The sequence below is a fragment of the Rhineura floridana genome, chromosome 17 (assembly GCF_030035675.1).
Source record: "Rhineura floridana isolate rRhiFlo1 chromosome 17, rRhiFlo1.hap2, whole genome shotgun sequence".
Classification (NCBI taxonomy): domain Eukaryota; kingdom Metazoa; phylum Chordata; class Lepidosauria; order Squamata; family Rhineuridae; genus Rhineura; species Rhineura floridana.
This window is the reverse complement of record NC_084496.1, coordinates 25334628-25360824: the sequence shown is the minus strand read 5'-3', so window position 1 is coordinate 25360824 and position 26197 is coordinate 25334628. Positions and strand designations below refer to the sequence as shown.

General features: G+C 47.1%; 1 protein-coding gene across 6 annotated transcripts in view; it reads left to right on the top strand.

Annotated features, from left to right (window-relative positions):
• RAI1 (retinoic acid induced 1) overlaps window positions 1-26197 on the top strand; it is a 240349-nt gene that overhangs the window by 210580 nt on the left and 3572 nt on the right. For all 6 annotated transcript variants that reach the window (XM_061600180.1, XM_061600177.1, XM_061600178.1 and 3 more), the window contains 3 exons: window positions 2699-8372; window positions 19783-19876; window positions 21271-21320. In XM_061600180.1, coding sequence (XP_061456164.1) covers window positions 2715-8372; window positions 19783-19876; window positions 21271-21320 — 5802 coding nt within the window. In that variant the 5' untranslated portion in view covers window positions 2699-2714. The remainder of the gene's footprint in view (window positions 1-2698; window positions 8373-19782; window positions 19877-21270; window positions 21321-26197) is intronic.

Here is a 26197-nt window from a genome sequence, read left to right as displayed (position 1 = left end):
TTGACAACACTAACCTAGAAGGACCAATGGTATGTTCCTGCGTGCAAGGAACAGGGGTAACAGCCTTTTCTGAGGAGACAAGAGCTAACTTTTCTCTATGGGAGTAGGCAGCAGTTCTTTTGCAGTGGCAAATGTACGTGTGTGGGGACAAACATACACTGTTACGCTGTGTTAACATCAGTGAGGCCATGTGTGGCCCACAAGCCCTGGAAAGCAGCCATACAAATCTGTGAGTGCGTGCTTGCTGTGAGTACGCACTTCTACAGCTGCAGTCATTGAGAGCACATGCAGTAAAGCATGTCTGTGCAATTGGCTGATGCCCATCTGTTCCACCACATGGGGGCAGAACTACATACTTGCCCGTCAGGCAAATGTGTGCATATGTGTGGACACATCTTTTGCGGCGAAAGGCTGTTGCTAGCACCAGCCTACAGTCTTAGCAAGGCAAGCAACTGAGTGCTCGGATTCCAATCTAGTCAGCTATGCTTCTTTTTTCCTGTCCGGGGTGCCAGGAAAAGCATGCTCTCAGACGTTACTGAGGAAGATGGTGGAAACACCATTATGGTCTTTGGCCCATCAGTGAGGGATCCTGGTGCCAGCTGTGCACATGTGTATGGGAGCTCTCCCTGAAACATTTTATTCGTTTATTTTTAAGCATTCATGCCCTGCTTTTCAGAGGCAAACGTCCAAAGTGGCTCATAGAAAAGAGTTAAAATACTTGAAAACAATCATGCCAGAATATCAGTGGAGTGGAGTGGAAGGGGGAACAAGACCAGAGCGATGGCCGTAGCAGAATAGACCAACTCTCTAATTCCCCCACCCCACCCGCCAAAAGAAAAAAAACCGCCCAGTGTCAGAAAGCCAAAACACAGGAGTCAGGGCAACCCCCCCAGGGAAGAGAGGTCAAAAGCCAGGGTGCAAAGGTTGGAAAGGATGTGTTCGGTGTGCATCCGTCCCACCCTACCCCCTGACCCCCTAATTTTTTTCTACCGTCCCTAATTTTTCCCCCCCCAAAAATAAATAATTACATTTATTACAGAAATTTTATTCCTCCCTACTTTTTTTGGTCTCCCCACTCCCTGAACTTTTAGGTCGGCTACAGGCCTGCAGTCTGAAAGTGTGGGGACCCGGAGCAGGCCTTTCACTGAAGACCTTAGGGAGCTGACAGATTTGTATGGGAGGAGGCAATCCATTTGCACATGCTCAAACAATCAGGCATTAACAGAATCCCTGCGCGCATCGTTGTCTGGGGCACCGTATGGAAGCTGCTGCCGGCAGATCACTTTGGAACACAGGGGAGGGAGAAATGAGCCACAAACCAAGGGAAGGGTATTAAATATAGGCTGCTAGTTGACTTCTAACATCAACTTGCGGGCAGGAGGGACAGACATTGTTAAGGGAGCCGAATAATCAAGAGTTTAAACTCCTCTTAGATTCGTAGGAGAGCCAGTGTGGCGTAGTGGTTAGAGTGCTGGACTACAACCTGGGAGACCAGAGTTCAAATCCCCACACAGCCATAAAGCTCACTGGGTGACCTTGGGCCAGTCACTGCCTCTCAGCCTCAGAGGAAGGAAATGGTAAACCCTCTCTGAATACCGCTTACCATGAAAACCCTATTCACAGGGTTGCCATAAGTCGGAATCAACTTGAAGGCAGTCCATTTTAGAGTCGTAGAGTTGTCTGCAATGGAGAGCAACATATCACTTCTCAGCCAAGCAATGCTATAAGGCCCCATCCATATCCCAGCAATCCTCAGTGCAAAACCTGCGCACTGTCAATAGCCCCAGCTGAAAACACAATAGCAGGTGCTGTCTCTGTTCCCTGGCGCAACAGAGGGCTGCAAAACCCCGGACAATTTTATCACTGCCGCTCTCCTAATAGACGTCTGCTGTAAAGAGCAGACGGCTTCTAGATGGCGCTGCACCAAGTGCAGAGTGTGGCGCTTGGTAGATGGGGTGGGGGTGGGGAGAGATGGGGGGGGTTGAGGAGCATCTAGGCCAGAGCCTGAGAAATTGGAAGATCAAATGCCAAACAGGGAAGATCCTATGCATTGTGCCCGGATTATAGGAGCCAGAAATCTCAAAACGAGATAATCTCTCAACTAAGTCATCCTTAAGGGTAATAGGTTTGGGGGCAGGGATACAAAACTCCAGATACTCGGGCTAGGGATGGGTGAATCTGTCAATTCAGGTTTTTCCCAGCTTCTCATTTTTCTCATCTTAAATTCAGTTCTCCACATTTCCGCAGCAATGAGTGATTTAAAAAAAATAACCCTTCATAAAAATTCATCAGCGATATAGTGACACCCCCCCCATCATTCCCTACAGGCTGATTTCTCTACATTTTGCCAAAATTGCTCCCCAGTTGTTTGTTGATGTGGACTGGGGGGGGGGGGAAGCTAGGGAAGTAGTTCATGAGAGAAATAGGAGACGTCCGGTTCCCTCTCCATTCCTTCTAACATCACGTACAGCCTGATTATTATTTTTACATCAGTGAAACAACAGCCACTCTTTTCTTTTTTAGTGTTCTTTCCTCTTCTTCTTCTTCTTCTGAAAGCCTTCACCTCCTGTGTTTGTTTATTTGTTTTTAAAGCAGAACCGACCGGGGCGGGGGGGGGCGGGAGAGATACAAGGTGAAAAGGTAGCAAGGGAAGAAAATCCATTCATTTGCATCCCCTTGTCTCTCTTCTCCTCCGCAGATAACAAGGCCCGGCCATGCAGTCCTTTCGGGAAAGGTGTGGTTTCCATGGCAACCAGCAGAACTACCAGCCGGCTTCTTCGCAAGATTCATCACGCCTGGAGAATTACAGGCATCAAAGCCAGGCTGGGCCGCACTGCGATCGTCAGAGGCTGGTGGCAAAAGAGTACTACAGCCAGCAGCAGCAGCAGCAGCAGCCTTTGCCTTACCAAGGCTACGGAGAAAATAGCACCGTGGAGAAATATAACCGGGGGAATAAGCAACTACGCAGCCAGCAGCTCCCGGGCAGGCCGACGTCCTTTCCTAATTATACCGTCCAAGAGAATAGCCCCTATCCGGCCCGTTATTCTGGAGAGGAAGGCCTGCAGGCCTGGGGGTCGCCACAGCAGCAACCCCCACAGGCCTTACCAGGAGGAGTGGCTAAATATGAGGAAAATTTGATGAAAAAGACAGCCACTCCCTCGGGCAGCAGACCGTACCATGAGCAGGCCCCCCAGCTCCCATTCCGAACTCACTCTCTGCACCTCCAGCAGCAGCAGCACTCTACCTTGACATATCCCAAGCTCCCAAGGCAGAAAATCCAGAATGACGTGGCTTCCCCCATGTCGTTTCCGCAGGGCGCCCACTTTACCCAGCATTCCCAGTCTTTCCAGGGCTCCTCAACATACACGGTTCAAAGTGGGAGCCAAGCTGCTCATTCCTACAAAAGCTGTAGCGCTCCCTCAGCACCACCACAGCATGAAAGGACTCTCGGAAATGCCGCTAACCTGCCCTCTGCGCAACGGGTCCAGAGCCTACACAGCTATCAGCCTAACCGAATCAGCTACGACCAACAACAGCAGCAGCAGCAGCAGCCGCAACAACAATCCATGCAAGGGAGACATCATTCCCAAGAGGCCCTTCACTATCAAAATCTAGCAAAATATCAGCATTACAACCAGCCGGGACAGAGCTACTGTCAAGCTGATGCTCCAGTGAGGACACCGGACCAGTATTACCAAACATTTAGCCCCAGTTCCAGTCATTCTCCGGCTCGCTCTGTCGGCAGGTCCCCGTCCTATAGTTCTACTCCTTCCCCACTGATGCCTAACTTGGAGAATTTCCAATACAGCCAGCAGTCTTTGAGCACAGGAACATTCCCAGCAAGCCTTGCTGACCACAGCCATTTTATGCCTTTGTTGAACCCTTCACCGACTGATGGGTCAAGCCCAGATGCTCAGCCGTCTGGCAACTGCAAGAACTTGCCGAAGGAGAAAATCCCAGAGAACCTCTTGTCCGATCTGAGTCTCCAGAGCCTCACAGCGCTCACCTCTCAGGTCGAAAACATTTCCAACACCGTCCAGCAGCTTCTCCTTTCCAAATCCACAGGAATGCCCCAGAAAAAAGGCATCAAAAGTTCACCAAGGACACCAGAGCAGCTCAAAGGTCAGCACTGCAGCCCTGAAGGTAACAATTACCCTGCTGAGCAAGCAGGGACTCCCCTTTCAGACCCCCTTAGCACTCCGCAATCAGTCCATGCTGAAACCCAGGATACTGATTACCTGAGTGGATCTGAAGAGCAACTGGAAAGGGGCTTCCTCTACTGTAATCAGAGCCGCAGCCCAGCCCGTGTCAATAGCAACTCCAAGGCGAAGCCCGAGTCAGTGTCCACATGCTCGGTGACTTCTCCCGATGACATGTCCACCAAGTCAGACGATTCCTTCCAAAGCATCCACGCCAGCCTGCCGCTGGAGACCTTTACCAAGTTTGTGGCCAACGAGAGGGATTGCCCGAGACTGCTCCTCAGCGCTCTGTCTCACGAGGAGCTTGCCTCTGAAATCATTGGTTTGCAAGATGCTATCAATGAGAAAGCCGACAAAGGCTGGGCCAGTTCCCATGCTCCAAACAAAGACCCCGACAAACCCCCTTTCCACTTGGAGAATCACAGAACCTGCCTGGACTCTGTAGTCAAAAGCCCATGGTCCAATCAGGGGGACTCAAATACCCTTGCCGAACCCTTGAAGTTAGACAAAGCTTTGGGGGGAAATAATGGGAAGAATTTCACTGAGGAGGTGTACGACAACTCCCAGGTGGTGTTTACAACAGCAGAGACAAAGAATTCCCTAAAAACAACCAGCTCCGTGGGCTACAACTCCAAACCCAATATCTCGGCTGCCACCTCCAGCTCCGAGACCACAAGTTTCAGCTGCTATTCAAATGCCACAGGCAATTCAGTGGGTTCTGAAAGCGCCATGGAGAATTTTGACTGGCCAGACGAAAACCTCAGCGACACATGGAAAGAACTCGGGTCGAGCCTTCAAGCGTCAGACCTTTCCAAGAGCTTGTTCTCTAGCAAACTGAGTGAGACGTCCGAGGAGAAAAAAAATGCCTGCTGCTTGAGTCTCTGTGACACTGATCAGCCAGCTGTGCCCGAGCAAATAGAGGCCTTCACTCAGCAGCGCTTGGAAAATAAGGGAGAAAATTTGACTTATGAAGAGGCCACCAGAGCAGACAGTGAAAGATGGCTGGAGGACACCACTAGGAACTCCTGTTCTGGAGGAGACTTAAGCGAACTCCCAATGATGTCCTCTCCAGACCTTAAAGAATCCGATTTGGAACCTGAAGAATATTCCTCTTTGTGTGAACTAGCTGGTTCTGAGCAAAAAGCTTTGACCTACGACGCATTTACTCCAGCAGAGAATGCCCCAGCCCTCTCCCTCCAAGACACACCAGGTTCAGCAGAAGAAATGGCAAACGCGGCAGAGAAAGCGAACACGACTCCTTCCCACTTGTCCGATCAGTCTGTTATCCTCTTAGGCCCAGCGGTCGGCACAGAGACAAAAGTGAAAAGTTGGTTTGAATCTTCTCTGCATCACTTGAAGCCTGAGGAGGAGGCAGCAGGAGGTGAAAGCTCCCTCCCAGACAAGGCAGAGTTGGCGCCTGCTTTGCTGGTGAAGAATCAAGCCTCACTGGAAAAGGTGCCGATAATACCGGAACCAACCTCTAGGGGCAAAAGTCTTCGTAGTAAGAAGGTCCACTGCACGCTGTCGGGAGGAGAAGAACTTGTCCAACCCATATCGAGCCCATGTACAGGGAACCAGGCAGCTGGCATGGTGACCGGCACATGCCCGGGACCAAACAATCTGATTGAAATGCCAAGTAAGGATGCCCACGGCCAGACTCCCAGGTTTCCAGCTGAAGGCTTGCCAGCTAGGATGTGTACCCGTTCATTGACGGCATTGACTGAACCCAGGATGCCAGATCCTCTGGAAGGCGCAAAGGCCTCAAGCCCTCAAGAGAAGTCAGGCAAGAAATCAGCTTGTGCCTTGAAACAGAGAGCTGCTTTCAAAGCCAGGAAGGCTAATGGTAAACCTCCAAAGCCCAGCAATCCGGCTCCTCCGCCGGCTTCAAATTTGGGAGAGAATGAGGAGTCTACCAGTCATAAGGCCAAAGAAGCCGATGCCATCGAAACAGACATGAAAGATCAACAGTCCATGATCCTTCGCTCCAGGACCCGGACCCAGGAGGTCTTCCACACAAAGCGGAGGAGAGAGAGAAGTGCCATAGATGTGGGGCTCAAGGATGGCAAACCACCCAAGAAGGTTCTTCCAAACAACCACTTGCCTGTCTCCTTCAAGATCAGTCCCCAAAGCAGGTCTGAGAAGGAGAGCAAGCTGGTGAAAAGATTGGCACTCCCTAAAGCCAGGCCTGGAATGGGCAGCAAGATGTCTGAGCAGCCGCTTCACACTCTGAAAAGGAAGTCTGCCTTCATCCCGCCAGTTCCTGCTAAGAAGCGAAACTTGGTTCTGAGGAGCAACAATCATAGCAGCAGCAACATGAAAGACGAGAAGCCAGAAACTTCCCCGGGTCTCTTCAAGAGAATGCCGTTGGCCAAAAAGGCAAAAGCGAAGCCGTCTCCCAAGCACTCCTGCGAAGCAGTGCTCAAATCCCCTCAGGCGAAAGAAAACCCCGACGTCTGCATAAAAATCACCTCTCGGGCCGCCTTCCAGGGAGCGATGAAGACAAAAGTGCTTCCCCCGAGGAAAGGCAGGGGCCTGAAGCTGGAAGCAATCGTCCAGAAGATCACCTCTCCCAATATGAAAAAGTTTGCCTGCAAAACAGCCACGGCAGCCGTCTCCTTCCCTGTCTCCCCTGCTGCCACCTCCCACAGCAATCCTCTCAGCCCTTCCCTACCGGAGAGGGAGCAGGCCTCAAAGAATGCGAGCATAACCCCAGCAGTGGGGGAAGCTAGGCCATTAAACCAGGCCGTGTCACAAAAGGCTCCCGCCGCTCCAGCAGCCGAGCAATTATGCAGAAACCCGAACAACAGATCCTTCAGAGGAAAACTAATGAACAGTAAGAAACTGTCCTCCAACTGTTTCAAGGGTGAGGCCTATTCATCTCCTGAGCCGTTGCAGCACAGCAGTGACGGCATGGCTGCGAGCAGCACCGGCCTGCTGCCCAAGAAAAGGAACAGAAAAGGGAAAGCCGCAGCCTTCCGAGCCGCCAAAAATAGCTTGGAGAAGTGCCCTCACCTGAGCACTGCTCTGCTCTTTGCATCCAGGGAGAAGGCAGCGGCGACAACAGCAGGCAGCATTGACGAGGGACAAAGGGAGGGAAAGAAGGCAAAGGCTGAAGACAAAGGCTTCAGCAACACCGAGAGCTCTGAAGGAAGAGGCGCCCAGGCCCAAACCAGGGCACAGAAGCAGCGAGCCAACCATTCCAGCTACAATGGCTACACCAAGAGACAAAGGAAGCACCTCAGCCGCAGGAAGGCCCAAAGCGTGCCTTCAAGGTGCAAGAGCAGGGTCAAGAGGCGGCACCAGCAGCAGACGCCTCTGCTGAGCCCTGCCGAGCCCGAAATCCGGCTCAAGTATGTGTCGTGCAAGCGGCTGCGGGTAGACAGCCGAGCGCCACCCTTCTCTCCTTACGTCCGGGTGGAGAAGCAGGATGAGTTTGTCACCACCTGCACTGTTGTCAACTTCCCCGCCGAAGAGGCCAAACTCCACAACGAACAGCGCTCTTCGTCTTTGTCGGCCCAGGCTGGGTTTTTTGGGACCGCCTCCCTGCAGCCCCGGGCAATCCTACCTCTTTCGTCCACAATGCACCTCGGCCCAGTGGTCTCCAAGACCCTCACCACCACCTGCCTGGTCTGCTGCCTGTGCCGGAATCCAGCCAATTACAAAGACCAGGGGGACCTCTGTGGGCCGTACTATCCTGAGGACTGCCTGCCAAAGAAGAAGTCAAGGCTGAAAGAGAAGATCAAAGTGGAGGGGCTGAGCGAGGAGCCTCCCTCGCCGTCTCTGGCAGAAAGACTGCTCAAAGCGACAGATAATAATTGTGGAACGAGTACGTTCGGTGGGAAGCCGCCAAGGTTGGACAGTGGCGCTGACTCAGCGAAACAGAGCGCTCTCCGCTCCAGTTCGAGGGGGATGTTTAGGAAACTACAAAGCTGTTACTGCTGCGATGAGAGGACAGAGGGAGAGGAGGTGGCGGCGGCAGCAGCAGCAGCAGCTGCCGCTGAAAAGCCCAGGAGGCACGAGTGCAGCAAAGCTGAGTCCCCTCCTCCGGATCCTGCCGGAGATACACAAGAGCACTGGGTCCACGAGGCCTGCGTTATATGGACAGCTGGGGTTTACCTTGTGGCAGGAAAGCTCTATGGACTTCAGGAGGCAATAAAGATGGCCGCTGAAGTGGTAAGAGTCCGTTCCTTAGCATAAGCTGCCTTCGGAGTAGCCCAAGGGCACAAATGACAGAACCACCTATTGTTGAGCAAAAGTCAACACTGCTTTGCAAAGCAGAAAAAACAAGCCAAGCCCTGATTTGGGGGGTGGGGGAGCAGAGTGGGGGAAGCCTAGCCAAGAGACCAAAGCTATGTCATTTGAGTGCAAGGGTGGGCATTTGATTGCTACTTGGAAGTTATAGGGAAATTAAGTTATGGGGAAATACCTCCTGGAAGTAGCCAAGCAGTTCAGTCTACAGACTTGTCCATCTGTTCCTAATGCTGCCTCCTGGCCAATTGTAAATTAGCTGCAGGGGATTTGGTGGCCTTTCCTTGTTGTTGCTCTTCAGTCAGGCTTATTTTCACGCCTGGGAGCATCAGGGACTCCCATATGACCAGCGCTGCTTGATCGGACCACAGGTCAGGGATCAAGGCATTTTAGGAGCCTTTGGTAGTCCACCATCTTTTTCTAGTAGCCAGTGAGGCTTGGATTTCTTGGGACCTGCAGAGTAGGTGTGCTCCTTTTATACCCATTGCTTGATAAGAGGGGGATAACTGGGGAAAAGCAGAGTTTGCAGTGTTTGCAGCAACTGCTTTCCCCCCAACCTTGACGCTGCTGTTGCACACCGGCATGAGATCCAGCCTGGTGCCATTTTGAAAGAAGCAATCTCTGCCTCCCTGTGTTGCTGTCAGCTTTTAAGAAAAAAACGGTTACTCCTATGACGGCATGTTCTGGAGGGCTTCCCTTCATTACATTTCTGGTTGCTGCTGGGGATCTGACAACTGTATTTATGGACCCCTGCCAAAAGTCTCTCAAGACCAGCTTTGCTGCAGCAGCCAGGTCAGTGCCCCTGGGAAGCTCATAAGTGGGCCTTGAAGGTGACGACCTTCTCTCTGTTGTTTGTCCCGAGCCTTTGGTATGCCAATCAGTGGAGACTGGGGGCTCCGATGTTTGTGGGGCAGTGACTCCATGCTGGGTTTTAGTCCAAACGTCCAAGGAGCTGTCCAAGGTGCAAACCCAGATTCACTACCCCACTGACATCGGAGCCACCAGTCTCCACAGATGCCAAGGAATACTGCCCCTGTACATAGAGGTTCCATGCAGCCAGCATGGTGAATATCTCCTGGTAGGTCTGTGCCGTGAATTTGTTGAATCCTTTTAAAATGCCATCCAAGCTAAGAGCCATCATCGCAGCTTGTGGCCGCTATGCATTTTAAAACAAAGCATCCTCATGTTCCTAGCACTCCAAGAGCAATATGTTGTTGTCACTGGGGAGATACAATCTGGAGACTTGCTGCGTGGTCACAACCCCTTCCTGTCCCTCTCTCTCTCCCTATGGAGGCCATACTAGCTGTTTCGAGGGTCGTGGTTGCCCCCCAGAGCAGAGCAGAACCCCCATGTCTAGTAAAAGAAGACGCGTCATGATAATGTCATCATGCTCGGAACTCCTCCGCTTCACATGCAAGCTGAAGACAGTGAAGGAGTGAGACGGCCAGGAAGCTGCAACCATACATCTCTCGTAACAGTTGGCCCACATTTGGTCAATTTGGCTAGAGAATCCTCCGGCCAAAGGGGATCCTTGTTTGCAGCTACCTCCTGCCTTCTGAACTCTTGCCCAGAGACCATGGATATCCTTTGCACTTCTGGTTTCCCACCACCAGGCCACATCACATTTTAGTCCTGCATATTTGCAGAAGCAGTGCGGTTTGCACCTCAGTCTGCGTCCCATTTCTGCTAGTCTCTATTCCCAGGCGCAGGCTTACACTGTATATCCTTCCTTCACCCCCACTGCCAAATCATTTCTCACACAAGACTGAGGATTCTGCTCCTGATTTGGTGAGTATCACAGCTGGAGTTCAACAAATAATGAAAAGGCTGATGAACAGGATCTGAAAAATCAGACAATCTTTACAAGGGAGGCTGCCCTCAGGAGATTAAGAATGACAAATGGGACCTTCAACAAAATGTTGCAGTGTGGAGGGTTCAGGATACTCCATTCCATTCCCCCTCTCACACAGTTTTCCCTTTCCTCCGCCACCACCACCATCCGTCATTCAACATTCTGTGCTCGCTGAGCATGATCAGTCTTCATTGCGCTGGTATTGGGAAGGGGGAAGTTCCTGTGATGCGTCCTTCCCTGGCTCTCCCTGTCAGGTTCCTACCTGCTCGTGGTTACTGCCTGTCACTAGGCACCACCAGGGACTCCACCAGTCCGGACCGCTCTCTCATGGTTTCTCTCCCCGCTCTAGCACAGATCTCAACAGATCCCCCTGCTAGGCAACCACCAGTAACGTCCCAATACTAGTATTCCCAGAGACTCTGAATACTGGTATTGTTATTCTCTTCACCGCTGCCACCATTTGTTACAGTTCCCCTTCAGCCTTGGTCATTACCTTACCCTCCCTTCTGGTCTGTGAAACCCCAGCCAAGGATCAGGCCTTTGGTAAACCAAATTAAGTATTTATTAAAGATAACAAAGCTAACAAGATTAACAAGATTTCTTCTTAAGGCACATAAGCATATGGTTTTACTCAATACTAATCCGAACTCCACCTCCCTCCTGGCAAACAACTCTCTAAACCACACCAAGCAACCCACTCAGTTCTCTTCTCCCCCCCAGATTCCACTCTCACTCTTCCTTTTATACATTCAGCCATTTTAAACACTCAGCCAATCATCTCGCATTCTACTGCCCATTCCCTCCCCCTCTTTCACTCCACTTACCATGTATCTTCTAAACAACTAACACTTACCATATATACATTAATATAGGAACATCACAGTTCCCCCCTCCCAATAAGGTTTTTTCCCCTAAATAGTTTTTGTATCTCGATACCTCTCCTCTTTTTTTGTGGCTGGAGCCATTTGGTCTACATAAGGACTAGCGCTCTGATAATTGAGATCGCTATTAGGATATACGATATACTGATGACTTGGTGATGTTTGCTCACCAGGTAGTGATCTGAAAGTTTGCATCTCATTTGGGCAGGGGAAGGCAGGAAATTAAAAAACAACTTTGCATCCCTGGGGTTTTTTTGAAAGCAGAAGGTCTTCACAATGTAGAACGTAATTTGCTGAAAGGCCAACAATGCTGGGACTCCTTTAAGCAGTCAGGGCACAAGCAAAGGTCTCTAATTCCCTCATGCTCCTTGTAGGCATCCCCCCTTGGCAGAGTCATCCTTTCATTGTGTACCTCTGTCACTATTTCCCCAAACACTGGCAAAAGGCTCCAATTCCTTCGTCTTCCTTGGAAGCAGCAACAGAGGCCCTCTGGCAAATCCTTCCTTTCATCATGCATCTTTGTCATACTTAGGGATGGGGGAGAAATTTGATCAGTTTGCATTTAAAGCCAATTTTTTCAAATTCACCCTTGCCAAAACAATATGAGAACCGAAACACAGCCATCCTTCAAAATTTGCACTTATCCAAATTTTGCAATGCAGTTCTCCAACCAAATACCCTTACAAAAATGCATATATTAGGGGCAAGTGTGTACAAAAATGAATATATTAGTGAAAATAACATACAAAAATGCATCATATTAGGAGAAATTGCTTGCAAAAATGTGTATATTAGTCAAAATTGCATACCAAAAAATGAGTGTTTTAGGAGAAATTTGCACTGAAATGCTAAAGAATTTTCATGAGGTTTTTAAAAATAAAAATAAAAAAAGCAAATTGCTGCAGTGATGTGGAGGATCGAATTGAAAATTCGAATCAAATTGAACTGGAAAAATGAGAAACTGAAAGAAGTGAAATTGACCAATCCTTCCATCCTTAGTCACTCTTTCCCTAGACACTGACTAGCAAAGGGCTCTTCATTCCTTCATCCTTGTCCAGGACAGCAAGACCTTGGAAGAACCCTCCCTTCAACTCTGCTGCTGTTTTCCCCAGGCAGGGACAAAATGTTCAGCTACATAATAAGTAGAGGTTTATCCAGGGCCTCTGTTCCTACTCAATTGGTGAAGAGGGACTTAATGAGCCCTTTTGCAGTGGCCTGCCCGGATTTATACATGAGACAAGTTAACGTCCTTATGCATGTAAGCATTTCTTCCATGGCCATCATGTTTACATGCACATCATGTGAGGTGGCCCATTTTTGTGTAATGTTGATACACCTGTGGCACATCCACCCAAGCCACTGAGTGTTGGCATGTGGCCGTGCATTTAAACCCATCCATACAGAACACTTACACAGGTAAGTGCTTTACCCATGACCCTCATCCAGTATAAATCAGGCCTTGGAGAAAGCAGTGTATTATTGTTTTTTTATTATTATTATTATTATTATTTACAGTTTTATCCAGCCTTTCCTTCCAGAAGGAGCCTAGGGTGGCAAACAAAAACACTAAAAATATATTTAAATCATCTTAAAAACAAAACATCTATTAAAAACATCTTTAAAAATAAATCTTTAAAACAACTAAAAAAAACCCTAAAAACAATTCCAACACAAATGCAAGCTGGGATAAGGTGATTCTAAGGGATACACCATCTCTAAACATGGAGGCTTCATTTGCTTATCATGGCCTTGTAAATAAGCCCACAAAAGCTACTAGCCTACAAATTTTCAGAATCAGCAAGAATGCTATGACACAATATATATATATATATATATATATATATATATATATATATATATATATATATTTTGCTAGCCTACTGAAATGCTAGCTGTCTGTGTTTCCATGCTGGCCATGAAGGAGAAGAAGCCTCCCGCACGGCCATGTGTGGAGCATGGCAATGCATGTGTCTAGCTCTTAGCAGAGTAGTGAAAACATTTGCCTGCTATCTAGCGAGCCACCAGAGGAGTGGCAGAGCAATTTCTTACTCCACAAGCCCACTGCACTTTTCTGCGACTTGTAGAGGAAGAGGCTGCCCTTCCTCTGTAGCCATCACAGAAACCACAAAGGCTGCAGATGCAGAATAGCTTCTACCAGGCTGCTCACTCACCTTCAGGGAAGTCTTTGACACCTATGGCTACCAGAGGAGTTGTTAAGTGCAACACTTGTAGTAGGTGCTGATATCCTTTTACTCTTCAGTGAGCCTAATTTATTTGTTTTCCCCGAACTATCTAGGTAGTGGTCATCACCACCGAATGGCAGCAGCTGGGTCCATGTCAGTAGGGCAGTGGAATCCGCTCTGGGTTCTAAACAACAGCCAGAGCGGATTCCAGTGCCCCACTGACCCAGAGCCACCAGCCGCCACTGTCACCACCAGTTGTGACAGTGGTTTCCATGAATTGTGAGTCATGTGAGGATGTAGCCCTGAACCAATCAGTCCCACTGAGTGTTCTCTCACATTTTACCATTAGGAGAAAAGCTGGGTGTGTGTGTGCCAACCCTCTCCCCACCATTCATAATTTTAAAAATCTTTTAAAAGAAGGTGAGTCCAGCAGGGGACGAGGAAGCTGTTCAACGTGAGGGACTGCAGAAAGGCTCCAGGGTCAGTCCTCGGCATCTCCAGGCAGCGTTGGGAAGGGCTCCTGCCTAAAAGCTTGGAAGAGTTGCTGCCAGTTAGTGTAGACAATACTGAGCTAGGTGGACCATTAGTCTGCCTTGGTATAAGGCAGCTTCCTCTGAATCAGCCTTTCCCAACCAGTGTGCCTCCAGATGTTGTTGGACCACAACTCCCATCAGCCTCAGCCAGCATTGCCAACGGCTGAGGCTGATGGGAGTTGTGGCCCAACAACATCTGGAGGCACACTGGTTGGGAAAGGCTGCTCTGAATTGTCATACTGGCTTTGGCCTGGGACAGAACCCAGCAGGGGCAGCCCAAGACTAGGAATGGGGAAGAAATTCAATTCGGTTCACTTGTAGAGCCAAATCGATCGAATCCTCACTTTCCAAAACAATATGAGAATCAAAACACAGCCATCCTTCAAAATTTGCACTTCTCTGGATTTTGTGATGCAGTTCCCCAACCAAAGAATGCATATATGAGGGGGAAATATATAGAATATATTAGTGAAAGTAACACAAAAATGCATTATAGTATGAAAAATTGCTTGCAAATGTGTACATTAAAACTGACAGATCCTTCCATCCCCACCCAAGAGATTTTGTTGCCGGAGACAAAGGAGAAGATGGCGCCTCCTCCATTCCACATAGAGAAGCCAATAAGACTGGCAGTTCAGTCATCAGGACAACGTCTTCCACTGCATCACCCTAACTTGGGAGGCACATGGTCAGACGCACAATCCTGTCCTTCAGCAATTGCCCCCTGAGACTGCTGCCTCACTCTGCCCAATGGTAGGACCGGCCCTAGAACCGGGAAAAGCTGGTGACATTCACACTGTAACTCAGGGAGAGATGTAGCCATATCAAGAAATGGGATATACTCCCCAAAATAGGCATCCCACCTTGCCATGTGGAAACTCTGTGGCACCTCAAAACTCTGATGCTTCTTGGAACTCTTAGCCAAAATCACCACTTTTCAAAGCACTAGGATACATTAGGAGTGGAAGACAGAGGTTAATTCTCTGAGACAAGCCTTTCATTCAACGTCCTTTCAAAAAGAATACCTCCTAGTTTTTTAGATATACATGTAGATAGATAGATAGATAGATAGATAGATATTTTAAAAAGCCAAAGCTATACCACAACCCACAGAAGAATCTAAAGAAAAAGGGAGGCTAGAGTTGGCCCTACCATTAGGCAAACTGAAGCACCTGCCTCAGGTGGCAAATGGTGGGGGTGGGGACAGCAGTGAAAAGATGTTCGAGAACCAAGCAACGTGGCCTCCTAAGAGAGCCTGGTCCCCTTTGGTAGGGCAGAAAATACCGTCCCATCACCAGTGCTGAAGTAAGATTCAACTACCGATCTAGGGTCATATCCACACTATACATTTGAAGCACATTTAAAGTGTGTGGCTTTCCCCAAAAAATCCTGGGGACTGTAGTTTTACCCTTCATAGAGCTCCAGTTCTCAGCATCCTTAACAAACTGCAGCTCCCAGCTTTTGGGGAAGCCATGTGCTTTAAATGTATGGTGTGGATGTGACCCAGTTGGCTTTTGATGCATGGAGTGAGCACAGGGCACCATCGCCTCCTTCACCTTAGGCAGCAAAATGTCTTGGGCCAGCCCTCAGTAAGATCCACCAGTAATCTATTTAGGGATGCCCTAAAGGTCTCCCTAAGCCACCACATTTTCACCAAATGGCCAAAACAAAATACTTTCAGAGGTGCCACAGCCGAGAAGGTCCTGTCCCTCATGCCTACCTGCTGGACTTCAGCCAGGGACCTGCATGTCTGGGGATACAGAGAAGGACAGATATTTGGGAATCTTGGCAGGCCGGGGAGAGAAGAGGTAGACGATGCTGTCCACAATTCTGATAAAACACTTTAAAGAATTTTTGTGGAGGGATGAAAGAAATAAACCACTCCTGCATTAACATATTAAAAACTCAGGTGGCAAGAGGGAAAGGAATGGATGGGCTGAAATGAACTTTGGCAAGTCCCCTTGAAAAGAGAAGAGAGATGGGATACTAGTAAATCACCAATAGGACTGGCTACTGCTTCAGATGTGGGTCTTTCACCACCTTTCTTTTTAATGTGATTTCTGTTAGCATGATCGTATTAGCAATGGAAGGGTTGTTATTGCTCATGGGTGAAATTTCTAGAGTCACGTCCACACCCTGCATTTCAAGCACATTTATACCACTTTTCACCATCATGGCTTTCCTGGCTAAGAATGGCTAAGAATCCTGGGAACTGTAGTTTGCCTCTCACAAAGCGACAGTTCCCAGCACCCTTAACAAATGACAGTTCTTGGGATTCTTTGGGGGAAGCCACATGATTTGTGTATGGTTTAAATGCAGTGGGGACTGGTGGCTCTGATGTCAGTGGGGCAGTGAATCCACTCTGTGTTTTAGTCCGAACTTTCAAGGAAACAGCTCCTTGGACTAAAACCTGGAGCGGATTCATTGCCCCACTGACATCGGAATCACCAGTCTCCTCTGTTTAAATGCATGGTCTGGATGTAGTCTAGGTTCATAACAAACCACAGTGACCTAAGAATGAGCCAGTGCAATAATGCAGGCGGGCCTAGTTGGAACATCCAGGATTACTGAGGGGCCCGTGCCTCAGGTCTTTCTTTGCCAGCCCCAGATCTCCTGCCTCTTCATCCCCTTTTTTTAAAAAAACTTTGCTTATGGGGTGGTTGGGCATGTGGCAAAGTACAGATCCAGTGAGACCTTAACCAGCCGTCATTTTAATTTGTCCATTGTGCATTTATTTCAATGTGTATTGTGAGCCTCTGTCTTGAAGCCTTGCAGTGCCCCTGCTTGCTTGTGTTCATTGAGGACGTTGTCCCAAGTTAACAACTCCCAGGATGTTTTCACAGATCAGGCTTGCAGCTGCCTTGCACCAGTCAGGAGTGTTTTGCGTATGTAATAGGACTTACGTTGGCCACAATGCTCATATGCGTTACAAAGGTCTCTCTGACCCAGTGGTTCTCAGACTTTTTTGGTTTGCAGCGCACTGTAAAACATATAAAAATTTTCTGGTGCACTTTGTGTACAAAATTAAAAATATATTAATATATTTTAAACTATGAATAAGAATAAACTGTAGAAAACTATGACTTACCCTATACAAATGGGTTTCTTCTCATTTTTAAAATATACTTTCATAATATTTGAGGTACACCTAGCCACCTCTTAGGGCGCACCAGTGTCCCTGGGTGCACCGTTTGAGAATCACTGCTCTGACCCATGAATAATAGTCAGGCATTTGACTGAAAGTGCCCAAGAGAGGCTCAAACTCGGCTTAAGACTGGTAGGAAAATACTCTTAGATCATAACCTCCGGTTTTCATAACTAGGAGCTCTGTGTATGCACAAAAATGGCAGAGAAGGAATGAATTCACTATAGATGTTTATGAATAGAGGCTATGCTGAATATTCACTATTATATATAATCTCCTGGCCTGACTGGCCTTGCCATACAGCAAAGTGAAGTGGCTGGGGAATAGATGAAATCAGGAACAGGTATCTGATGATACATCAGTTGGACACCCTAAGCAGCAAAATGTATTGGACTGATGCAGATAATTGCTTGAAATAAATATTTTTGATGCAACTGTGACAGACAGACAGACAGATAGATAGATAGATTAGGCAGGCAGGCAGGCAGATAGGAAATAGACAGGTAGAAAGATTGATAGATTGACCGATTGATAGATAAAAATTCATACATCTCTGAATATCCATGTTGCTTCAGTGGCTGGCTGGCATTGTTTGTTTGGTTGGTTCCCATGTCTGTTGCTGATTCTCAGTGCCATTTTCCACCTTCTAATTGGCTGCGGTGACCCATGTAATTTTGATTTTGAGTGCACATGAAATCATAGTGCAAGATGTAATGTAGTGACATCAGCAGCAAAAAACATATGGGTCACCCCGGTCAATCAGAATGAACAGTCGTGAGGGCGATAAGGGCAAGGGAGGAGAACAAATGGTAGGCAAGCAGCTACTGGAGAAGGAGAGGGTGCCAACCAAAGACATTAGCACAACACAAATTGAATCATAATTAGTGTTGGGGGGGGGAAATCACAAACAGTAAAAAGAAGCCCAAAACTAGGTATGCATTTTCAGGTAAACTTTAATTTATACTCGTGTTTCATTTTATCTTTTGGTGCTATATCAAGCGGTAGTCCTCAGGTAACCACAGAAACTTGCTTTTGAGTCTAGAGCACTGCTCTTCAACCTTGGAGGCCCAGATGTTCTTGGACTACAATTCCCATCATCCCCAGCTAGCTCAGTCACTGGTCAAGGGATCATGGGAGTTGTAGTCCAACAACATGTGGAGACCCAACGTTAAAGAACAGTGGGTCTGGGGAACTTGTAGCCCACCAGAAGTTGCTGGACCCCAGCTTACATCCTCCCTGACAATTGACCATCTTGGCTGGGGCTGATGGGAGTTGGAGTTTGACAACATCTGGAGGGTCACAGAGTTCCCCATCCCTGATCAAAAGGTAGATCACTAAAGGCAAAGTGAGAAGCTCCCAAAGATTAATGGCAGCCTCTTTCTGACACAGGGAGTACCCAACAGGCACCTTACGGGCCCCATCTAACTTATGAACAATCTGAACTGGCCTCCTGTAGCCGTACCAAATTTTAATCAAGGTGTGCTTATCATTCCACCACCACATGTGCATGCTCTCTCTCACACACAGTTTCCCTTGCATAGAAAAGATTGTTTTCAAGAGCCGTGAAAGACAGTGACAATCTGTATGTGAATGATCCATCCTCCTTTTGTGTTTTCTATTTAATTCCTCAACTGTGCCTCATTGTAGAGATGCTATAAGCCATGAAACCCTTAATGCAGATATGGAGGACCTTTGGCCCTCCAGGTGTCAATGTACTGCAACTCCCATCAGCCCCAACAAACATGACCAATGCCATGGGATGATGGGAGTTGTAGTTCAGTATAGAGAAGGGGGAGAAATTCGATTCAGTCCACATTTAAAGCCACATTGATCAAATTTGCACTTTCCAAAACAATATGGAAACCAAAACACATCTTAACCAAATTTTGCAGTGCAGTTCTCTAATCAAACAATGTTTACGAAAATTAGGGGGAAATGTGCCTAAAAATGAGTATGTTAGTGAAAACAGAATAAAAACATGCATTATATTAGGTGAAATTGCTTGCAAGAATGTGTATGTTAGTCAAAACTGCCCGAAAAGATGGGCTTATTAAGAGAAAGTCACACTAAAATGTGGAAGAATTTTCATGAGGATTTTTCACGAATTGCTGCAGAAATGTGGAGAACTTAATTTTAGATTGGAAAAATGAGAAACAGAGAGAACCTAAATTGACATATCTTTCCATCCCTAGCTCAGCAACAGCTAGAGCAGCCTTTCCCAACCAGTGTGCCTCCAGATGTTGTTGGACCACAACTCCCATCAGCCTCAGCCAGCTTTGCCAATGGTCAAGAAAGATGGGAATTGTGGTCCAACAACATCTGGAGGCATACCGGTTGGGAAAGGCTGATCTAGAGGGCCAAATGTTCCCCACACCTACCTTTGTGTTAGGAGATGCTGACATTCATATGGAGACGAATCACCTATGATGAGGTTGGGCTGTTTAATAAAATGCACTTCCTATCCTCTTACAGCAGGATGGGAGATAGTGTGCTGTCTTGAGAGAACACAGAAATCTTTCTCTGCTTTAGCACGATAAGAGGGACAACCTATCCAGTGGCACAGCTAACAAGCCGTCTCTCTTCCCCCAAGCAACAAAAAAGGGTGTGTCCAAATTATGAACCGTCCTGCCAAAACAGAAGTTGCTAAGAAAAGCACCTTTTGCAAAAACAAACTGCTATGCCACCAGATCTCATGGGGATCTCTCTTTTCCTTTCTTTTCTTTTCCTCCGGCTGACCGCAGAGATGTTCCAGTTGTCAGCAAATAGGAGCAACCATTGGCTGCTGCCATAAGGGGTGTGCCCAAACCTTTCACTACACATGTGCCATTGATACAGGTAAGATCCCTACCTGGTTGAAGAGATGTTACAACGAATTGGATCCCTGGGCAGGGGGAGATCAAACGTTCGCTTTCTGGCTCCTATGGAACACAGAGTTCAAAGAACTTCATTTAAAAATAAATATCTGAAAGTGAGATGGGTACCCATATAATTTTCCCCATAGGGCAGGGAACAACTTGAGGGGGAGGGCATTCAGGTCAAAAATTGGAATGAAACCATGATCCCCCACAGCTGTTTTTTTTTTTTTTAAAATGCAGTAGAGTTCCTGACCTCAGATCTCCAGTGTCATGTGTCAAGATCCCAACCTACAACGTGGGATGCATTTTCAAATTTGTTACCATACCTGTCCAACTTTCTGTTTTTCTCCCCCCCCCTTCTCTTCCCTACTCTCTTCTTGATCTGGTTTGGATGAGCCTATCTCAGCTATACACGGTGGGTGTGCACACAGCCCCTTTACAGAGAGAGCAAACAAACCAGTAAACCTTTCAATTAACTGTAGCTTTCCTTTGCTATGGTTAATGGCTTTGGAACAAGCCAGGCTATTGAGGCATCTTCAAACCACAGATTAATATCTTCTCTTGTTCCAAAGCCACTAACCATAGTTTCCTGGTTCAGACAGAACTATAGTTCAGGGGTAGCCAACATGGTGTCCTCCAGATATTGTTGGACTACAACTCCTATCATCCCTGTCCATTGGTCATGCTGACTATGATGGATGGGAGCTGGAGACCAACATCTGGGAGGCACTACGTTAGTTACCCCTACTGCAGTTAATGGAAAAATTCCTAGTTTGCTTGTTCACTTGCATGAAGGTTGGAATGAGGAGATGTGTGCGCCCACGATGCTCATTCATACCGTAGCATATTACACCAAGATATAATCCGAATTCCTTCTTTTTCTCTCTTTTAAAAAGACTAATTCCTTTTTTTAAAAAAGGGCTATGACAATAAGGGTGGTGCCATTGTTGTGCCCTGTCTTAGACGGAGCTGTGGCCCAAATGAGTCCCCACGCCAGCTGTTGAAAGCTGCTGTTCTACATGACACAGAAGCTCATATATCCTGCTTTGCATCTGGCCACCACTTTAGGACTGGCAAAGTATAGAATGCCCCCATTTTATCATCACAATAAAAGCACAGTTCAAACCTGTTGAGGAGGTTGGTAACGAAACCTTTTAGATGCTGTAAACCCAGCCTCGCCGTTTTGCTTGAAGAGGTGGGGTTTGAGATCTTCACAGCAGAGCTCCTATACTGTACTTTTAACAATTTTGCAGGAGGAGGGCATTTTAAAGAGGAGGGTGAAATGGAAGGTAAACTAGGGGAACACCAGCCCCTAACAGGCCTCGTGAACAGAATGGACCTGTGTTCACGGCTGTTCCTCTACTCTGTTTGCAGGTTGTTTGTTAAGTGAAGAGACCTTCTTGCTGAACTGCCCTAGACATAAGGTAAGTGAGCAGACCTTTAGGAACAAGGGGAGATCTCTGGGTTTTGTTGCACTCTGCCCCCTTTTCTGAGAGTGGCTATAAGGAGCTGCTTTATACCAGATCCAGGATGGCCAACTGACTGGCAATGATGTCTTCCTAATTCCCAGCTCTTTTTAAACAAATACACCCAGATTTTGAAACAGGTCTTCTGTGTGCAAAGAAGGCTTTCTGTCGCTATTCTGAATCCCAGAGGATGAGTGTGTATGCTTGCAATTTTGCACCAATACGTGAAGTTGTACTGGATTAGGGATAGGTGAGAAATTCAGTTCAGTTTGCTTTTCAAGCCGAATCTACCTAATTCACACTGTCCGAAACAATATGAGAACCGAAACCCAGCCATCCTTCAAAATCTGCATTTGTTCGAATGTTGCAATGCAGTTCGCCAACCAAACAATGTTTACAAAAATGTATGTGTTAGGGGAAAGTGTGCAACAAAATGAATATATGAGTAAAAATAACATACAAGAATGTGTTATATGATGAGAAATTGCTTGCAAAAATCTGTACAGTAGTCAAAACTGCCTACAAAAATGTGTTTCATTGGGAGCATTCTGGAGAATCTTCATGAGGAAAATTGCAATTTTTTATTATTATTATTATTATTTGATTTATATCCCGCCCTTCCTCCCAGTAGGAGCCCAAGGCGGCAAAGAAAAGCACTAAAAACACTTTAAAACATCATAAAAACAGACTTTGAAATATATTCGAACAAAACATATTTAAAAACATTTTTAAAAGGCTTTAAAAACATATTTTTAAAAAGAAAAGGTTTAAAAACATCTTAAAAAGCAAATTGCTGCAGAAATGTGGAGAACTGACTTTAAGGTTGGAAAAATCCTGCCAGGAGGAAGGGTGGGATACAAATCAAATAATAAATAAATAAAAATGAGAAACAGAGAGGACTGAAATTGTCAGAACTTTCCGTCCCTGTACTGGATGCAGAATTCACCAGCCTTAGAAGTTCAGACTGCTTTCTTGTCTTTTGCCCCTCATTGTTGGTTTGTTTATTTTAAAGCAAGTCTCCAGCCCTTAAGGTTGCAAAGATTGGCTTGGGAGAAATACGCCAGTTAAATCTCAGAAGCAGAGACGAAACTGAGTAGAATTTCCAGGATGTCAATTCTCTGCCCCTCTCCATTGATGTTTGCATCTTTTATACTGCAGTCCTACAGAAGTCTACACAGAAATAAATTTCATTGAGTAGCTCCGTGGTAGAACACCTGTTTTGTCTGGGGATCTCAGATTTAATCCTTCACATCTCCAAGTAGGGCTAGGAGAGATCCCTGTCTGAAATTTTGGAAAGACGCTACCAGTTAGAGTCAGTGTAGGGGAGAAAGTGGACTCAGTTCACATTTAAAGGTGAACCTACCTTTCACACTTCCCAAAACAATACACAAACAAAACCACTCTGTTCTTCAGAATTTTGCAATGCAGTCTCCAGTTAGGTAATGTGTACAGAAATGCATATATTAGAATAAAATGTGCATAAACATTCATATATTCATGAGAAGAACTTACAGAAATGCACTATATCAGGGGAAATTGCTTTGCAAAAAATGTGTATAGGAGGCAAACTTGCATACAAAAATGTAAATATTAGGAAAAATTGACACTAAAATGCTGGTGAATTTTCATGGGGACTTTTTTTTTGTAAAAAAAAATCGCAACCCAACGTGGTTATGTGGAGAACTGAATTTAAGATGAGAAAACTGAGAGAAACCAACATTGGTGGATTGGCCAACCCTAGCGTAAATAATATTGAGCTCAACAGACCAGTGGTATAAGGCAGCTCCTGTGTCACAAATGCGGATTTCTCCCAGGTAAGTGGGCGCAGGTTTGCAGCATTGCACTTTTCTTTGCATAGAAAGCGTTAAGTTGGCAGGGAATTCTGATGTTCACATAGCCCTGGCCTTTCTCTGTATATTTATATGCATGTGTGCATGTACATATTCCTGCAGCCAAGAGTTGAATGATTACCCACCAGCTGGCAGCAGGGGCCATGGAGCTATCTTCTCTATCCAGGCAATTGGAGGTGCCACCTGGCTAGGGCTGGCATAGCACCTGCCATCCTTGGGCAGCAGCCAGGATCCCAGCACCCTGGCAGGACCCACTGCTGATTCCTGCCCTGGGTCTCCCTTTATTTATTTATTTGGCCCAGCACTCCAGAGCAGCCCCAGGCAGCTGGACCTAGCTAGCCTTTTAATTCCCCACATTGCTTCCAATCTAGAATCGCTCTGTGGCATTGTGAGAAATTAAAAAGCTGGCTAGATCCAGTTGCCTGCCACTGCAGCTAGGTAAGCCCTCCATCCAAGGCCTCCTGACAGAAAGGGGCGCACCAGAGAACACATTGCCCTGGGCCCTCTCAAACCCTGCACATGACCAGACAGAATTGGACCGGCTTGAGCACAATTTTGTCCTCCTGGCCAGTTGCCAGAATGGAAAGATGTAAAAGTATATGTGTGGGGTGTAGTATGTTAACATCTGTATTTGTTTCTCTATTTTCCGTAAGTTTTTTTAAAAAGTTGGTAGAGGGAGCGCTCTGCATATGCTCAAAGCACTCTTGTCCTTACGTTGATGTGTTTTTAAAGCTGCTTCCTGTCAGAAAGGGGAAGTGCTCTGCACAGTCTTGGAAGTACTCTGCCCTCAGGCCCTTTAAAATACACACAGACACACACATCACTTTGTTCAGCTCAAGGCAAAGAAAATAAGAAGAGTTGTTCAGAATCGGGCAAAAGGTGTATCTACTTCAGTCTCCTGAAGGCCGTTGGGAATGAAAGTAAATCCATTCCACACTGTTGATCCCCAGAAACTTGTTTTCAGAGATATACTGCTTCTGACCATGGAGGTTCTGTATTAACATCATGACTAAGAGCCATTAATTAAACCTTTCCTCCTCTTCCACAAATTTGACTAATCCCCTTTTAAACCTGTCTAAGCCAGTCCACATCTTGTTCCAGCAGATTCCACAATCTGAATTATGCTTTATGGGAAGAACTCATTTCTTTCCCACGTCCTGAATCTCTGTCCCATCAATCTATGTCACTAGATAACTCTAGAGATCTGTTATTAGGAGCGGGGGGGGGGGGACTCTGCACATGTTCAAACTAACATTCAGACCGAGGAGCCAGATATTACTTTGGAAAACAAGTAGCAGCAATCTTCAGGACCAGTAGGAATGCTGGCACCTCTGAACCCAAAGGCCGGCCTCCTCCTCCTCCTCTGCCTGAGGCCACTGTCTGCCACCTAAGTGATGCGTCAGTGCTGTGTCTCTGCAGGCCGCAAAGCCTTTGGCCGGCTCTCCAAACACAACGCTCCTGCCTCTCCCCCGCATGCTCACACATGTGATGCCAGCAGCATTTCCTGACACGGTTGCATTTTTCCTTCAGCCACTCATGTTCTCAACACCATTTGTTCCCCACCCTCTCTCTCGCCTCCCATGTGCTCTGGGAGCCTTCCCTATCAGAAGGGGGAGCAAGGGGGTTGTGGGGAGGAGGAGGAGGCCATTCTTTCTCGGCCTGCTCCACTTGCTGCCACATCGCCCCTCCTCCTCCTTCTCTCCCTCCATCAAGGAAAAAGGAGACGGTTTTTGGAGCAAAGGAGTCTTGCCTTAGGCTCCTACGTGCACACTAGCGTCCTTAAAAAGCAAGGAGGCCGTTTTGTCTGGGTGTGGTTTGAAATGAACTTGCACCAGGCTATGCACATTTGATTCATGTTTTATTGTATTGACTCCATGTACACATCAGTGCATGGAGCAGGGCGGCGGTGAGCAAACAGTTTTGAAATCAATAAGGCAGCTGATTTCTCTCTCTCTCCAACCCCCCCCCACACACCCCACAGTTCCTCGCATGTGTCATGTCCCCGGATCTCGCTTTTAGGTGAAGGGAGACAAGCAACGCTGTGTTGGTTTCTCGCCTGTGACTAGAGGCTCCCTTTCCCAAAAGTTTTACAGTAAAAAAGGCAGAAGTGAGACGGTTTTGGAGCCTCTGAGGGAAAGTGAAGGCAAATAGGGCCCTCCAAGGGAGGACGCGTGTGAAGAGAGCCGTCAGTTCTCCCTGCCCGCACAGAAGCCTCCACCCTCCCTGCTGTGTGCTGGCAAGATGGCTACCCCTGCCCCTTTCCTGCTTGGCAGGAGCGGTGAGGAAAGCAGGAGGCGCCTTTGGCCCCCGTCGGCTTTTTCCCGCCTTTTTCTTTCCTGAGAGCCCAGAGGATGCTGCTTGCCTCCCACCTCCAGCCAAATGGTGTTGAAGTCCTTGTGAAGCTGGTTTAAAGAGAAGACGTGACCAAGCTCTAAACCCCCAAATTTTGAGTCAAAAGCGGCAGAGGTGGACTGACACCATGTGTCCCGAGATTCACATTATGGAGGTCGAGAATAGGGATAGGGGAGAAATTCGATTCAGTTCACATTTCAAGCCGAATCTATCTAATTTGCACTTTCTGAAACAATATGAGAACCGAAACACAGCCATTCTTCGAAATTTGCCCTTGTTCGAATTTTGCAATTTTGATCTGCCAACCAACCAATGTTTAGAAAAATGTCTGTGTTAGGGGAAAGTGTGCATTAAAATGAATGTATGAGGGTAAACAACATACAAAAATGCATTATAGGAGGAGAACTTGCTTCCAAGAATGTGTTTTATTAGGAGAAATCCACACTAAAATGTTGGAGAAATTCCATGAGGATTAAAAAAAAAAATGACAAATTGCCGCAGAAATGTGGAGAACTAAATTTAAAATTGGGAAAACGAGAAACTGAGAGAACCAAAATGGACAGATCTCTCTCTGTCCCTTCGTAACCACAGACCAGGCCTCAGACATAATTTAATCGCCACAGCGCGCTTCGC